Below are 16,716 nucleotides of genomic sequence, written 5' to 3' on the forward strand. Positions count from 1 at the left end.
AAAATACTTTAAAATAAGAGGTATTTAGTCTCTATTCGAATATAAAAAAAGAACAATTTAATTAACTGGCAGCGGAGGTTTTGAAAACTGAATTGAAAAACAAATTAGGAACGAGCAACCCTTTTTACCGCTCTACCACTTTTGGCATTAGTCAACAATTTGCAGCACCATAGGGACTTAATGATAAAAACCTCTGCAGAGCAGAACCTCAGGTATCAGGCAGGAAGACCACTCGCTTCATTATGGACACTCCCTCTCAAAAGCCCACCATTAAAAATAAAAGTCAAATTATTCACATTGTTCCCTGTGTTCAGAAGTAAGAAAAAAATTAAATTCTGCTTTGTTTTGCTGATTGCAGTTTTGAGCAGTTCTTTAATTCACAGCAGACCTCCACAAATAATCCTCTTAACGTTAGATTTGTAAAATCTAGGTTTTATCATAATACCCTCTTGGCCACCCGTACTGCAATTCTGCACAAAGAAAGATACTACTGTATATACTACTTTGAAAATTGACATCATGTAAGGAAGTGGAACCACTCCCTGCAGCCCGTTGGGTCTATCCCTTTAATAAAAAAAAAGTTTGAGATTGTGAATTATTATTTTTGTGTAATATTGTGCAGTTTTTCTTTCAACTTAGCATTATTGTTGATTATATGATCAACTGATGTTGCTTTACTGACTAGCAGTACAGTATATATCTTTTGTTGCAAGCAGTTGACTGTAAAGGCTTTGGTGGTTCTCTAAATATAGTTTTGGATGCTATGTACTCCCATGACGATCGTAACAGGGAAGTATAGTACTGGACGCCATGATGGATGGGGATAGCAAATATAAAACATTTTGGAATGCGCCAAGAACAGTGTGAAAGCACACAGGCTTAAAAACACAGCATTCTTCATGCTACATGAAGAGAGAGGCAGTTCAAGGGGCTACCTTGGCTGTGAAAAGTAGGAGAAGAGCGCATAAATAGGTGTGCACCCATGTTTTAATGTCAAGCAGGTCCTCGGGACACAGCAAAGGTCAAGTGTCCCATTGAGTTACTGCAGTGTTTCCCAACACCGGTCCTCAAGGCACCCCAACAGGTCATGTTTTCAGGATTTTATCAGTATTGCACAGGTGATGCAATTCTTGCGAATGCCTTAGACATTGGCACAGATGTTCTTACTATAGGATATCCTGAAAACATGACCTGTTGGGGTGCCTTGAGGACTGGAGTGCGGAAACACTGATGAAGCAGGAGGAGAAGAGTCTTATGGAACAGGAGAATGCAGGAACCTCCTTGCAACTTGCAAAAGATCTATGTTACTGCAGGAGGACTCAAGTATTAGAATTACAGGTTTGGCCAGATAGTGGCAAAAGTATGACATCCCTGTATCAAGGAGGACACACAGTCTCTAAGAGGCAGTCGTTTAAATATGGAAACAAGAAAAAACTAGAAGCAATGAGATGAAACTGAAAGGGAGGAGACACAAATTAGATATTAGAAAAAACTTTCTGACAGTGAAGGTGATCAATGAGTGGAACAGGTTACCACGGGAGGTGATGAGTTCTCCTTCAATGGAAGTCTTCAAACAAAGGCTGGAGAGACATCTGTCTGGGATGATTTAGTAATCCTGCACTGAGCAAGGGGTTGGACCCGATGACCCTGGGGGTCCCTTCCAACTCTACCATTCTATGATTCTATGACTGCCTGTTTATACTGAGCAAGAAGGCGCTCCCTAGTCGTTCCATTTCAGTGAACTGAAATGCAAGGATTATCAAATACTAAGCGACTTCTCACTTAGTACCCTGCCAGGTGCCATGTTTACATGGGCCGAAAGTCTCCTGTAATCACTCATTTAAAAGTGTAAAAGTACTGTAACCGAGCAACTGCTACGCTACTGTGCCATCTGAGGAGAACTATGTGTACTGCATTGTGACCATTTAATAAAAAAGACTCTTTAGGCTGGGTTTACACAGGGCAGAATTGCCGCAGAATTTCTGTGCGGACTTTCTGCACAGACATTCTAAATGCATTTTGAAACCTGAGACTAAGCATCAAAGTGGATGAGATCTGCAAGAACCTGGTTGACACGCTGCTGCCAGTCCACTGCGGACAAGCCTCGCGGAATTCAAATCCCGACATGTCAATTGTATTGCTGTTTCCACTGCAGGCTCTCTTCTCTCTATGGGCGGAGATTTCCACAGCGGAATACAGGTAGAAAAGCCGCTTCGAATTTGAGCCAAATGGCGCAGGTTTTGAAGCAGCATTTCCACTGTGGAAATCTCGTGGAATTTCCATACGTTCCTGCGACTGCCATTCCGCGAGATTTCCGTCCCGTTGGAACCGAGCCTTACTGCACTCATCACCATCTGTGTCTGCACTTGTTTTACGACTCTATTCATACCTGCGGGATCCCAGTGCTCCACGATATTATAAAGATGACCGTAACATGGACTGTGTGATCCTCAAGGGCTTACCAGGTATAGATAGCGATCCTGTGCTGTCCCATTCTTTGCAGACAGTTTCTGTATATGACCTTCTTTGATGAGCTCATTGGCAGGGTTCACAATATCCTCCTCGCCTCCCAGTCGCTCGTACACTTCCAGCAGTTTATGCATCTTTTCCTGAAAGAGTTTTGAAAGGTTCACAGAGTTTGTGAAAATGTAACATACCTTATAGGACCATTGTCTATCAAACTAAGGGCCATTTCACCCTAGTGTTTTTGAATTCCGGCTAGCTGTTTCGTCAAAGGAGCAGTAAAATGGAAAGAAAATGTTTCCGTTTTCCTGCCCATAGAAAGGCATTGAAACTGAAGACCTTCAGTTTCTCATTTTCCGTCTCCCTTCCGTTTTTTACACTAGAACAATAGCACAGGCACAGGCTGCTGCACTTTTGTTTCCAGTTCAAAAACAGAACAAAAACGGATCTTATTTATTTATTTTTTTAACATTGTATTCAATGGGAGACTGAAAAACACAGAAAGCAATTCATCCATTTTCCCTTTTTATTTCTGTATTAGGTTTTTATTTCTGAGCCTGTGCAGCGGGCGAGAGACAATTGGAGGAAGGGAACGATAAACAAGCCAAGTAGTATAATATAATCGGATCAGTTTAAAATGCTGAAGAACAGAAGTGATATTAGAAATTAGTAGAGAGCATACTGTCAGTTTTTTTTTGAAGGATGCATTTAATGGATCTGCTAAAGAATTGGAAATAATGCTTTTCATTCATTTCCATTCTGTACAGTATCCTATTTTGTAAAGTAGGATCCAATGAAAAAACTCTAGTGTGAACTCAGGAGGAGAGTGTGATGAAGCCCAACAGGGCTTCGGGATTTCCCCATAGCAGGGAGAGACGGAGCGAGGCTATGGCTTAATTCCCCATTGCTCCGCTCTTTCTGCCTGCTATGGGGAAATCCATAGTCCCGTTCTCTCTCTCCCTGCTATGAAGACCCTCGAGGAATATCCCCATAGCGCAGAGTGAGTGGGCAGTGTTAGAGAGAGGGGGCAGGGCTAAAGGGATTCTCACAGCGATTTCCATAGCAAACCATACATGGGGTGGGGCTATAAGGGCAGATTCCTCTAGCCCCGCTGCCTTCTCCCATGCTCTCAGGGGAAGCCCTTGGGGAAAGACATGTAACCCCCGCCCCGCTCTCTCTCCCCATTATACGGAAATCCCTTGGGGAGAGAAGGGGATGGAGTCCCCTACTGCCCCGATGCAGGTAAATTGCCCAGTGGGGGGGGCAATTGGAATACCCCGCAGCTTACAGCAGGGCATTTAAAAGGTGCTGCCCAGAAGCACATTTTAATTGTCCCATTGTAAATTCCTGTTAGTCCCTGCAGGGATTAACGAAACCCTCGGGGAGTCCCCTCATCCCCACGGGAACTAACAGGAGTTTACAGTGGGACATTTAAAATGTGCTTCTGGCCAGCACCTTTTAAATGTCCTGCTGTAAGCTGAGGGGAATCTATTCCCAGTGCAGGAGTTCCCATTAACTCCTGCTCCCATAGGAGTCAATATAAACTCCTACACAGTATGCACCAAAGATAGCCAATGTTCTATGTTTGTTAGGTGCGCACCGTTTTGCACTATTACATTCTCTCATGTGAGCGCTTCTATAGGAACCCATTGGTTCTTTTAAAAGCACTCTTTTTGCGCACCCAAAAACAACGGTTTTCTGACGGAGCACTTAAGGCGCCTTCACATGATAGTTTTTATGTTCAGTTTTTTGTGAGCCAAAACCAGGAGTGGAGAGGAAGTATAATGGAAAGATTTGCACGTCGTCCGTATTTTGGGTACTCCTGGTTTTGGCTCACAAAAAACGGAACAAAAGAACTGTCGTGTGAAAGCGCCCTTATAAAGATAGTTAATTCTGTAAATCAGGGGTGCTCCGACTAAAGCAATCTGATCTTCTCGCATGTAGCTGTGACATATCAGATCATTTTGACTGCATTCCCCTGGTAAATCCTTGTTCTCACATATAATATAGGTTTCCATGAGAACCAAGGAAAGAATTTTCCCTTCCTTGATTATGATTTGCCGACTGCTTTTCACATTTTTATGCTGCCATATAATGTGACAGCCATCTGTTAATCTAGGCTGTTTATGTTATAGCATCACGGTGAAGCTGCAGTCAACTTGCCAGGCAGTGGGTCGCACACACTCAACCACATTGCTTTGGATGTCATTGTATTAAGACTAAATATGCCAGGGTCTCTCTGGAGCATGAAGATTTTGGAGCAGAGGCCAGAGGTATATTGTACATCACTAGTTGGCACCATTAACCCCTTGAGTGGCGGGTTTCCTACCACCCTGTCGTGCCCACCAGGGCAGGTTTTTAAAATGGTCTAATCATTGAATTTCAACTAATTTTGCAGTTGCGTCTCAAGAGCCATAACTTTTTCATTTTTCCATTGACACAGCCATATAAGGGCTTGTTTTTTGCGGGACAAGTTGTGATTTTTTAAACAGGGGGGAGGAAAAAAAGAAATGGGGAAAAAAGAAAAAAAGGGGCCATGTCATTAAGGGGTTAAATAATGTATTAACTTCCTTCTCTGGGTCATTACGACGCATGGATACCACATGTGTGATTATATTTTTGATTTTTTACAAAGTAAAGGGAGACAAGTGTTTTTATTATTTTTTTACTTTTTTCTTTTTTCTTTTTTTTTTCTTTTGTCCCTTTAGGGGACTTCCACAGGGACCCATCAGGACCCCTGATCACATTCCGGGGGTCCGATGGTGACAGCCCTTTACATGCTGCAGTGACAGCCCTTTACATGCTGCAGTCACATAGACTGCAGCATGTAAAGGGTTAACACAGCAGAGATTGGAGGTTTTCTCTGATCTCTGCTGTAAGAGCTAGTACCTAGCTGTCCTCTGACAGCTAACAACCAGCTCTCCCTGCCACAGAGACCATCGGCTTGCTTCTGACAAGCCGATAGTCTCTATGGCAACCTGTAAACAAAGCAGTGCAGGAGATTGCCGGCATGTCGGCAATATCTTCTGCTGGTTTTTCAAAGCCCTTGCTTTGTTCTCTGTGGGTCTGTGCAGGCAGAGCACACTGTCACAGCTTGTGGCATTGTGCTCTGCAGCTCCCATAGTGATACATAGCCCGGAAATCCTCCGGGCTATGTTGCTATGAGCAGTGGAGCTCTTCCCGGAAAATTTCCAGGCGTGCCACTCAAGGGGTTAAGCCACAACACTATAATGCAAGAATTACCTAAAACAGTTCACGCTTCCTCTCTTATTTAGTGTTTAGCGATTAATGAAATATTCGAGTTGGGTGTACCCAACCCAATTTTCTAAACGCTATCGTGAATCGGGATGACCGATTCGGGCTTCCATTGAAATCGATGGGGGGTACAAAATTGGCTTCAATAACGTATGCGTGTGTCCTTTTACTATTAATGTGGCTCACTTGTTGGCACTCTTGTCCTAGTTTAAAATCTCATCAAGGTCAACATCTGCATGACTTTAAAAAAAACTATCTAGATGTTGCCCTTGGTCAAATTTAAACCCACAACTCCAGCACTGCAGAGCAGCAGCGAATCAGCGGATCATTGTTTCCAATGCATTGAAGCAAATACTCAGCTCTTTACACAGTTTTCTGGTTGTAATCCATTGATTTACGCGGATAAGTTGATCAAGGCACTTTTTATTGCATGGTGTGACAGCTCTGGCCATTCTGAATGTGGCTTGTCTTTCACACCACTGTCGAAATGCGCCACCTGTAGTCTCACTTTGTGTTCTCTGGTCACATTTAGCAAGCGTTGATGAATGTCAGTGGGTGCAATTTTTTCCACATGGAGGATTTCAATTGCACACCTTTACTTTATGTACACATTCATGTCAGATGCCATTTTGTCACACTTGCCCCTGTCGCATGGCAATAAAATTTAGCAAATATTGGTGAGAAGATTCAAACTCCATTGCCATATTGCCAACATCCACTTCTAATATTGTGTGCCAACATAATAAGATAGGAGGCATTAGTTTGAGAGTGACCCTCGTATTTAACTATTTATCAGTGGCTATCATGGGTCATGCACTATGGTTATTTTACTATCCCATTTACTAATAAGGAGGTTAGTTAAAAGCAGCAATTATAACATGACTATTCATATATAGAAGCATTCATATGCTTCTGCAAGAAAATCTCAGATGCTAGAACACAGATCATGTTTTTCATTTGTTCCAACCCAATTACTGGAACGGCTGCTGCGCTCCAGCTGAGTGTCTGACCTCTTCTGTCTGTAGAGGTAGTTATACATAGTAGACATGTCCTTATAGGATGAAACACTTCTTAAAATATCAATGGAGAAGTGATGGGTCTCTTTGCTGACAGACGGCAAAGGCCATTAGAACAGCTTGCTAAATTTAGCATTATGTAACAATGTAGCCCTGGCTGAGTCATCAATGCAAAACTGGAGATTTTAATAGCAATGGGTATAACATGTCTGCTCATCAATTCAAGGTATAATAAGTGAGAGAACCAGGGGGGTCCTGTAGTGGGTCTCATACACTAATGGAGTCTGTCATAACAGGTTGTACAAAAAACAACCAACTCCATTGGAAGTTGACTTTGGGGCAGATCACAAGCCATTAGGGCCTTTCACTTCACAATTAATCTGATTAGTGCCTACTGATCATACGTCCTTTATGCAAACGGACAATAAAAAAAATTGTGGTACAGATATGTTCTTGTTCTGCTTAGCTTGGGGACAAGAGATTAGAATGTTTTATTCAGACTCTTTGGAGCCCCCGAATGACACTGGATGTAAGTATGAGAAATCCAGTAAATCCAGAGCTTTTTCAATTTTAAAGGGTTGTCCAATTCCAAATATTCTTTAACTATCTTCAGGATAGGTCATCAGTAGCTGACTGGTGAGGGTTTGCCACCCAGAACCCCAATGATCAGCTGTTCGGATGGCCGTTGTGTCAATGAACAAAGCCAGAGGCACATAAGTCTGGACACTTTGCTGTGGCTCTTCATGCTATTGCAGGCACAGTTACTATTCATTTCAATGGGAGCTGAGCTATCTATACCATGCCGGACCACTACAATGTGTATGGTACTGTGCGTTTCCAGCTCCAAAAATTGACATAGTGGCCTGCCAAACAGCTGATCAGGAGAGAGGTGTTGCGGATGGTAGACCCTAACCAACCAGCTACTGATGACCTATCCTGAGCTGGACAATCTAAATAGTCAAACAAATCAATGCAGCAGAGAAACCTTCACAACTACATTTTCTTAGCTCCTGATAAGTCAATGATTAAGGTAAATTTACCTGCCATGTTATGTAAAAATACATAGCATTGGAAGTTTTGCCAAATTGCAATCTCAATATGCTGTAATTCTATAGACGATTACTTATAGAATTTTACCTTAATATGTCTGCATTCTAATTGTAACATTGACTATAATAAATAATATAAAACAGAAATAAAATCTCATTCTACGACTGCATCTTTCTCTAAACTTTGATGCATCAATTTATGATGCAGTTCGCCTACAAGTGCCTAAACTGCACTTTCTTGATAATCTACGTATCGAGGTCAGACATCCAGCTAAGCACAGTGTTTAGAGATGTGGATGATCAGATCATGCCGTTTCAGCCTCAGGGAGACTAGAGGAGCAGGCTTGGAATGATAATGAGGAAAGCGGATGGCTCATATCAACTTGAGATGGAAAACCAGGACACCCATGTGATAAAATGTTTCATTAGTCTATAATCTCCTCCCTTTGCTTTCATTTGGGTAATAATTAAGTAAAATAGATCTGGGGTTTTAGTGTTATTACAGCTGTCAGTCAACAGTCTGAGACCAGGGGGAAAAGAAATGAAAAAGAGTAAAATCATGTATAAGTCTGTATGTAATACTTTCGGAGTTAGCAAAGTTCTTTGAGATACACTTCTAAAAAGTTTCAATGCTCTCAGCCTAAAATAGTGTGGTACTGTATTAGCTAGAAAAATCTATGGGATGTTAAAGACTCCTGCATAAAAAATATAAAAGTAGTATATAGGTGATATCTAGAGATGAGCGAACGTACTCGTCTGAGCTTGATACTCGTTCGAGTATTAGCGTGTTCGAGATGCTCGTTACTCGTGACGAGTACCACGCGATGTTCGAGTTACTTTCACTTTCATCTCTGAGACGTTTGCGCGCTTTTCTGGCCAATAGAAAGACAGGGAAGGCATTACAACTTCCCCCTGCGACGTTCAAGCCCTATACAACCCCCCTGCAGTGAGTGGCTGGCGAGATCAGGTGTCACCCGAGTATAAAAATCGGCCCCTCCCGCGGCTCGCCACAGATTTGTTCTGACATAGAGGAGGGAAAGTGCTGTTGATGCCGGAGCTGCTATAGGGAGAGTGTTAGGAGTATTTTTGCCTTCAAGAACCCCAACGGTCCTTCTTAGGGCCACATCTAACCGTGTGCAGTACTGTGGAGGCTGCTTTTTGCAGTGTCGCACATTGTTTTTTTTTGTATATCGGCCGTGCAGAGCATTGCGCCCTGCAGTAATTATACATACTCCAGGGCCAGTAGTGGTGGGGAGGCAGGGACAGAAGACATATATTGTGAGGCAGGGACAGAAGACATATATTGTGAGGCAGGGACAGAAGACATATATTGTGAGGCTGGGACAGAAGACATATATTGTGAGGCTGGGACAGAAGACATATATTGTGAGGCAGGGACAGAAGACATATATTGTGAGGCAGGGACAGAAGACATATATTTATTGAATATAGGCAGTGGGCCTTTCCAAAAACATTTGGGAAAAAAAATCTATTTGGGCTGCCTGTGACTGTCCTCAGTGTACTGGGTCTGTGCTGGGTGTAGTTGTCCTCCTAATTCATACGCAGCCAGCTAAGTGTTACAGCAGGCTTGCGCAAAATTATTTCCTGGCTCTGTGTTGGCTGTTAAATCACCGCTGTATTCCAGTCCACAGTGCAACAGTCTGCAGTTATTTTACATACTCCAGGGCCAGTAGTGGTGACGCAGAGAGAGAAGACATATACAGTGTATATAGGCAGTGGGCCTTTCCAAAAACATTTGGGAAAAAAAATCTATTTGGGCTGCCTGTGACCGTCCTCAGTGTACTGGGTCTGTGCTGGGGGTAGTTGTCCTCCTAATTCATACGCAGCCAGCTAAGTGTTACAGCAGGCTTGCGCAAAATTATTTCCTGGCTCTGTGTTGGCTGTTAAATCACCGCTGTATTCCAGTCCACAGTGCAACAGTCTGCAGTTATTTTACATACTCCAGGGCCAGTAGTGGTGACGCAGAGAGAGAAGACATATACAGTGTATATAGGCAGTGGGCCTTTCCAAAAACATTTGGGAAAAAAAATCTATTTGGGCTGCCTGTGACCGTCCTCAGTGTACTGGGTCTGTGCTGGGGGTAGTTGTCCTCCTAATTCATACGCAGCCAGCTAAGTGTTACAGCAGGCTTGCGCAAAATTATTTCCTGGCTCTGTGTTGGCTGTTAAATCACCGCTGTATTCCAGTCCACAGTGCAACAGTCTGCAGTTATTTTACATACTCCAGGGCCAGTAGTGGTGACGCAGGGACAGAAGACATATACAGTGTATATAGGCAGTGGGCCTTTCCAAAAACATTTGGGAAAAAAAATCTATTTGGGCTGCCTGTGACCGTCCTCAGTGTACTGGGTCTGTGCTGGGTGTAGTTGTCCTCCTAATTCATACGCAGCCAGCTAAGTGTTACAGCAGGCTTGCGCAAAATTATTTCCTGGCTCTGTGTTGGCTGTTAAATCACCGCTGTATTCCAGTCCACAGTGCAACAGTCTGCAGTTATTTTACATACTCCAGGGCCAGTAGTGGTGACGCAGAGAGAGAAGACATATACAGTGTATATAGGCAGTGGGCCTTTCCAAAAACATTTGGGGAAAAAAATCTATTTGGGCTGCCTGTGACTGTCCTCAGTGTTCTGGGTCTGTGCTGGGGGTAGTTGTCCTCCTAATTCATACGCAGCCAGCTAAGTGTTACAGCAGGCTTGCGCAAAATTATTGGCGTTCCGTAAGCGTAGTCAGCCTCCAACCACAGGCCAATAAGCGGCACATTTAATTACAGCGTTCTGTTTCTGCACTACTGGTAATACACCATGCTGAGGGGTAGGGGTAGGCCTAGAGTACGTGGACGCGGGCGGGGACGCGGAGGCCCAAGTCAGGGTGTGGGCACAGGCCGAGCCAGTGCGGTGGCCAGGGGTAGAGGCAGGGCCAGACCGAATAATCCACCAACTGTTTCCCAAAGCGCCGCCTTGCGCAATGCCACCCTGCAGAGGTCAAGGTGCTCTACGGTGTGGCAGTTTTTCACAGAGACCACCAGCATGGGCAGGCATATGATGGCCAAGCACCCCGCAAGGTGGGACGAAGGCCGTTCACCGCCTCCGGTTTGCACCACTGCCTCTCCCCCTGTGCCCCAACCTGCCACTGAGATCCAACCCCCCTCTGAGGACACAGGCACTACCGTCTCCTGGCCTGCACCCACACCCTCACCTCCGCTGTCCTCGGCCCCATCCAGCAATGTCTCTCAGCGCAGCGTCCAAACATCGCTAGCGCCACTGTTTGAGCACAAGCGCAAGTACGCCGCCACGCTCCCGCACGCTCAAGCGCTAAACGTGCACATTGCCAAATTGATCAGCCTGAAGATGCTGCCGTATAGGCTTGTGGAAACAGAGGCTTTCAAAAGCATGATGGCAGCGGCGGCCCCGCGTTACTCGGTTCCCAGTTGCCACTACTTTTCCCGATGTGCCGTCCCAGCCCTGCACGACCACGTCTCCCGCAACATTGTACGCGCCCTCACCAACGTGGTTACTGCCAAGGTCCACTTAACAACAGACACGTGGACAAGCACAGGCGGGCAGGGCCACTATATCTCCCTGACGGCACATTGGGTGAATTTAGTGGAGGCTGGGACAGAGTCAGAGCCTGGGACCGCTCACGTCCTACCCACCCCCAGAATAGCGGGCCCCAGCTCGGTGCTGGTATCTGCGGCGGTGTATGCTTCCTCCACTATACCACCTTCCACCTCCTCCTCCTCCTCCTACGCAACCTCTCTCGCAATCAAGATGTGTCAGCAGCAGCACGTCGCCAGCAGTCGGTGTCGCGCGGCACGGCAGCACAGCGGTGGGCAAGCGTCAGCAGGCCGTGCTGAAACTACTCAGCTTAGGAGAGAAGAGACACACGGCCCACGAACTGCTGCAGGGTCTGACAGAGCAGACCGACCGCTGGCTTGCGCCGCTGAGCCTCCAACCGGGCATGGTCGTGTGTGACAACGGCCGTAACCTGGTGGAGGCTCTGCAGCTCGGCAGCCTCACGCACGTGCCATGCCTGGCCCATGTCTTTAATTTGGTGGTTCAGCGCTTTCTGAAAAGCTACCCACACTTGTCATACCTGCCCGGAAAGGTGCGCCGGGTCAGCGCACATTTCCGCAACTCCAAGACGGACGCTGCCACCCTGCGGACCCTGCAACATCGGTTTAATCTGCCAGTGCACCGATTGCTGTGCGATGTGTCCACACAGTGGAACTCTACGCTCCACATGTTGGCCAGGCTCTATGAGCAGCGTAGAGCTATTGTGCAATACCAACTCCAACATGGGCGGCGCAGTGGGAGTCAGCCTCCTCAATTCTTTACAGAAGAGTGGGCCTGGTTGGAAGACATCTGCCAGGTCCTTGGAAACTTTGAGGAGTCTACCCAGATGGTGAGCGGGGATGCTGCAATCATTAGCGTCACCATTCCTCTGCTATGCCTCTTGAGAAGTTCCCTGCAAAGCATAAAGGCAGACGCTTTGCACTCGGAAACGGAGGCGTGGGAAGACAGTATGTCGCTGGATAGTCAGAGCACCCTCATGTCTATATCTCAGCGCGTTGAGGAGGAGGAGGAGGGGGAGGAGCATGAGGAGGAGGGGGAAGAGACAGCTTGGCCCACTGCTGAGGGTACACATGCTGCTTGCCTGTCATCCTTTCAGCGTGTATGGCCAGAGGAGGAGGAGGAGGAGGAGGAGGATCCTGAAAGTGATCTTCCTAGTGAGGACAGCCATGTGTTGCGTACAGGTACCCTGGCACACATGGCTGACTTCGTGTTAGGATGCCTTTCTCGTGACCCTCGCGTTACACGCATTCTGGCCACTACGGATTACTGGGTGTACACACTGCTCAACCCACGGTGTAAGGAGAACCTTTCCACTCTCATTCCCGAAGAGGAAAGGGGTTCCAGAATGATGCTATACCACAGGGCGCTGGTGGACAAACTGATGGTAAACTTCCCATCCGACAGCGCTAGTGGCAGAAGGCGCAGTTCCGAGGGCCAGGTAGCAGGGGAGGCGCAGAGATCAGGCAGCATGTACAGCGTAGGCAGGGGAACATTCTCCAAGGCCTTTGCCAGCTTTCTGGCTCCCCAGCAAGACTGTGTCACCGCTCCCCAGTCAAGGCTGAGTTGGCGGGAGCACTGTAAAAGGATGGTGAGGGAGTACGTAGCCGATCGCACGACCGTCCTCGGTGACGCCTCTGCCCCCTACAACTACTGGGTGTCGAAGCTGGACACGTGGCCTGAACTCGCGCTGTATGCCCTGGAGGTGCTTGCTTGTCCTGCGGCTAGCATCTTGTCAGAGAGGGTGTTTAGTGCGGCTGGGGGAATCATCACGGATAAGCGTACCCGCCTGTCAACCGACAGTGCCGACAGGCTTACACTCATCAAGATGAACAAAGCCTGGATTTCCCCAGACTTCTCTTCTTCACCAGCGGACAGCAGCGATACCTAAGCAATACGTAGGCTACACCCGCGGATGGAAGCATCGTTCTCTATCACCATCAAAAACGGGGACATTTTTGCTGCATCAATCTGTGTATAATATTCCTCCTCCTCCTCCTGAAACCTCACATAATCACGCTGAACGGGCAATTTTTCTTAGGCCCACAAGGCTCAGTCATATAATTTTTGTAAACAATTTTTATACGTTTCAATGCTCATTAAAGCGTTGAAACTTTCACCTGAACCAATTTTTATTTTAACTGGGCTGCCTCCAGGCCTAGTTACCAATTAAGCCACATTAACCAAAGCGATTAATGGGTTTCACCTGCCCTCTTGGTTGGGCATGGGCAATTTTTCTCAGGTACATTAGTACTGTTGGTACACCAATTTTTGGGGGCCCTCGCCTACAGTGTAATCCAATTAATTTTTAGCCCACCTGCATTACAGCTGACGTTACATCAGCTGTGTTGGGCAATGCAATGGGATATATTTATGTACCGCCGGTGGGTTCCAGGGAGCCACCCATGCTGTGGGTCCACACGGAGTTGTAACTGCATGTGTCCAATTCTAAAGAACCCCAGTCTGACTGGGGCATGCAGTGTGGGCCAAAGCCCACTTGCATTAAACATGACATTACCTCAGCTGTGATGGGCACTGAAATGGGATACATTAATGTACAGCCGGTGGGTTCCAGGGAGCCACCCATGCTGTGGGTGCACACGGAATTCCCATTGCGGAGTTGTACCTGCCTGTGACTATTTATAAAAAAACGCAGTCTGACTGGGGCATGCAGACACCTTGACAGAATGAATAGTGTGTGGCACATAGGTTCCCCATTGCTATGCCCACGTGTGCAGCTCCTGATGGCGGTGGCACAGGATTATATTTCTCATTGCTTCTGTACAGCATTGTGGGCTATCGCCCCGCCCCTTTTAAAGAGGGTCGCTGCCTAGCCGTGCCAACCCTCTGCAGTGTGTGCCTGCGGTTCCTCCTCATGGCAGACGCACTTATAAATAGACATGAGGGTGGTGTGGCATGAGTGCAGCTGAAGACTGCGCAGGGACACTTTGGTGTGCGCTGTGGACACTGCGTCCTGCGGGGGGGGGGGGGGGGTTGGGCAGCATGTAACCCAGGAGAAGTGGCAGCGGAGTGTCATGCAGGCAGTGATTGTGCTTTGTTGGAGGTAGTGTGGTGCTTAGCTAAGGTATGCATTGCTAATGAGGGCTTTTCAGAAGTAAAAGTTGTTGGGGGGGGCCCACTCTTGCCGCTATTGTGGCTTAATAGTGGGACCTGGGAACTTGAGATGCAGCCCAACATGTAGCCCCTCGCCTGCCCTATCCGTTGCTGTGTCGTTCCCATCACTTTCTTGAATTGCCCAGATTTTCACAAATGAAAACCTTAGCGAGCATCGGCGATATACAAAAATGCTCGGGTCGCCCATTGACTTCAATGAGGTTCGTTAATCGAAAAGAACCCTCGAGCATCGCGATAATTTCGTCCTGAGTAACGAGCATCCGAGCATTTTGGTGCTCGCTCATCTCTAGTGATATCTCTATTCGCTAACCAGAAAAAAAATATAATTTGCAAGATTTTGGGACTACTAAGACCCCTTCATCAGGGTGATAGAAGAACATATATATGTGTTTATTCAGATGCATTTTGTTATGTGTATATACGGGTTTCTTCAGGTGTATTTGCTTATACCAGCTATCGTCTGTGTGCGCAGGACTAAGCATGGCCATACACATTAAATGTCGATCCCCTGAACCTGCCGATTTCGTTGGGATTAGCTGATCATGTAATGCCCTCCCTACTCTGCCCCAATGGTAGATGTTGGGGGAAATAATGATCAAGTGCAGTTGGAATTCAACTGCCTGATCCTTTTGTTCTCAAGGGATAATCCACTGCCAGAAGTGTCTGGCAACAGCTTTCTTCCCTATCTACAATAAAAATACATGCATGTTCGGCTAAGCTGAGGGTACATGTGTACGTGGATGTGAATGATGGGCAAAATAGCTGTCATTTTAGCCAATGGTTATCTGAAATGTACGGGAGGTTTTAAGAGAGGACAAGTTTTCAGCTTTGAATGTAAGCAATGAATGTTTTGAGTTCCTGAGAACAAGCACAGCTCTTGAAATACAAGAAATAATACAAAAATTGCATGCTTCTTACAATTCATTAAAAGGGTTGTCCAGTTGCAAGCTAATGATTGCTTATACTCATAATAGGACATCAATAATAGATTATCAGGGATCCAGCCTCAGGGACTGCCACTGATCAGCTGTTTTTTGGGCCACTGGTGGGCTCATGCACAGAGCTCATTTCTGCAGGAAGCAGACAGCTTCGTTCCCACTGTAGTGCCCTGACTTGGTATTTCAGGTAAAGATTTCATTGAAGTGAATGAGAACTTGGCTTGCAATACCAAGTCTGGCCACGACAGTAAGAATGGAGCTGTCTGCTTCCTGCAGAAATCAGCTCAATGCATGATAGTACTGACTCAGCAAACAACTGTGGAGGTCCCAGGCAAAGGACCACAGCTAATGTAATAATAATGACCTTTCTTGAGGATTGATCATCAGTAGTTTACAACTGGACAACCCCTTTAAGAGCTTCTCCTTCTTCTAGCCTTAACAAAAATGAGTAATCCTCTTTCTGTTTCTTAATATACCCATATTATAAGAGCAAAGTCAGCCAAACCTAACAATTTCTACCTTCTGTGTATGGGGGTGTGCCGACTCTCCAGCGGCAAGGAATCAGACATGATCAATTTCAACAGAACATTCTGTTTTCACAGAAGATAAACCACCACCAGACACTTCTTTCCATCTTCATACTAAAACACATGCATGTGTGTATGGGGGAGTCAGGAAGAGTAGCCGTTGCCAAAGAAGTGTAGTCCGCTGTTATTGAAGGTGTATGGCCACCTTTATTTTGGTGGTCCATTGTTCTGCACAGAATAACTGCTGGTGAACACATCATGACTTTTCTCTATGACATACATACTGTATATAGCTTGGTCATCACCATGGGAAAGCTTAGTGATAGAAAAAAGAAAGAGAGGGCAGAGCACCTTAGATGTGATGGGGTGGGCAGAGATGGTATGGAAAGGGTACTTGTTAGCGCATGGGCATGCATTATCTTTCTATGTGGTAGGACTGCGGTGCTGTCAGCCTAGACATACTGATAAACTAATGGTTGTGTTAGGGTCCATGGGCAACAATATGTACATGCCAGTAGTGGTTTAAAAGGACTTTATTGGACCTGCTTGTTCAATAAGGTGATTTTAAACCACTACAAGTATGTACACTAGCATCTCTGTACAGGTCGTGCCGTATCCTAGCTTTTTACCTCCTATCCATTTGTAACCACTATGGTAAGTCATTGATATCTGGGGAGAAGAAACTCAACAGAACACCCAGAAAGGGGAAATTGAGTGCAAAATTGGAAGATACAGTATATTATTA

At 46.0% G+C, this 16,716-nt stretch overlaps 1 protein-coding gene across 1 annotated transcript in view; it reads right to left on the reverse strand.

Moving 5' to 3' along the window:
* Window positions 1-16,716, reverse strand: part of FGD3 (FYVE, RhoGEF and PH domain containing 3) — a 272,469-nt gene that overhangs the window by 67,259 nt on the left and 188,494 nt on the right. Inside the window, exon 10 of the mRNA XM_066596514.1 lies at window positions 2,463-2,609. Coding sequence (XP_066452611.1) covers window positions 2,463-2,609 — 147 coding nt within the window. The remainder of the gene's footprint in view (window positions 1-2,462; window positions 2,610-16,716) is intronic.

The sequence above is a fragment of the Eleutherodactylus coqui genome, chromosome 3 (genome assembly GCF_035609145.1).
Source record: "Eleutherodactylus coqui strain aEleCoq1 chromosome 3, aEleCoq1.hap1, whole genome shotgun sequence".
In the NCBI taxonomy this organism is placed as follows: domain Eukaryota; kingdom Metazoa; phylum Chordata; class Amphibia; order Anura; family Eleutherodactylidae; genus Eleutherodactylus; species Eleutherodactylus coqui.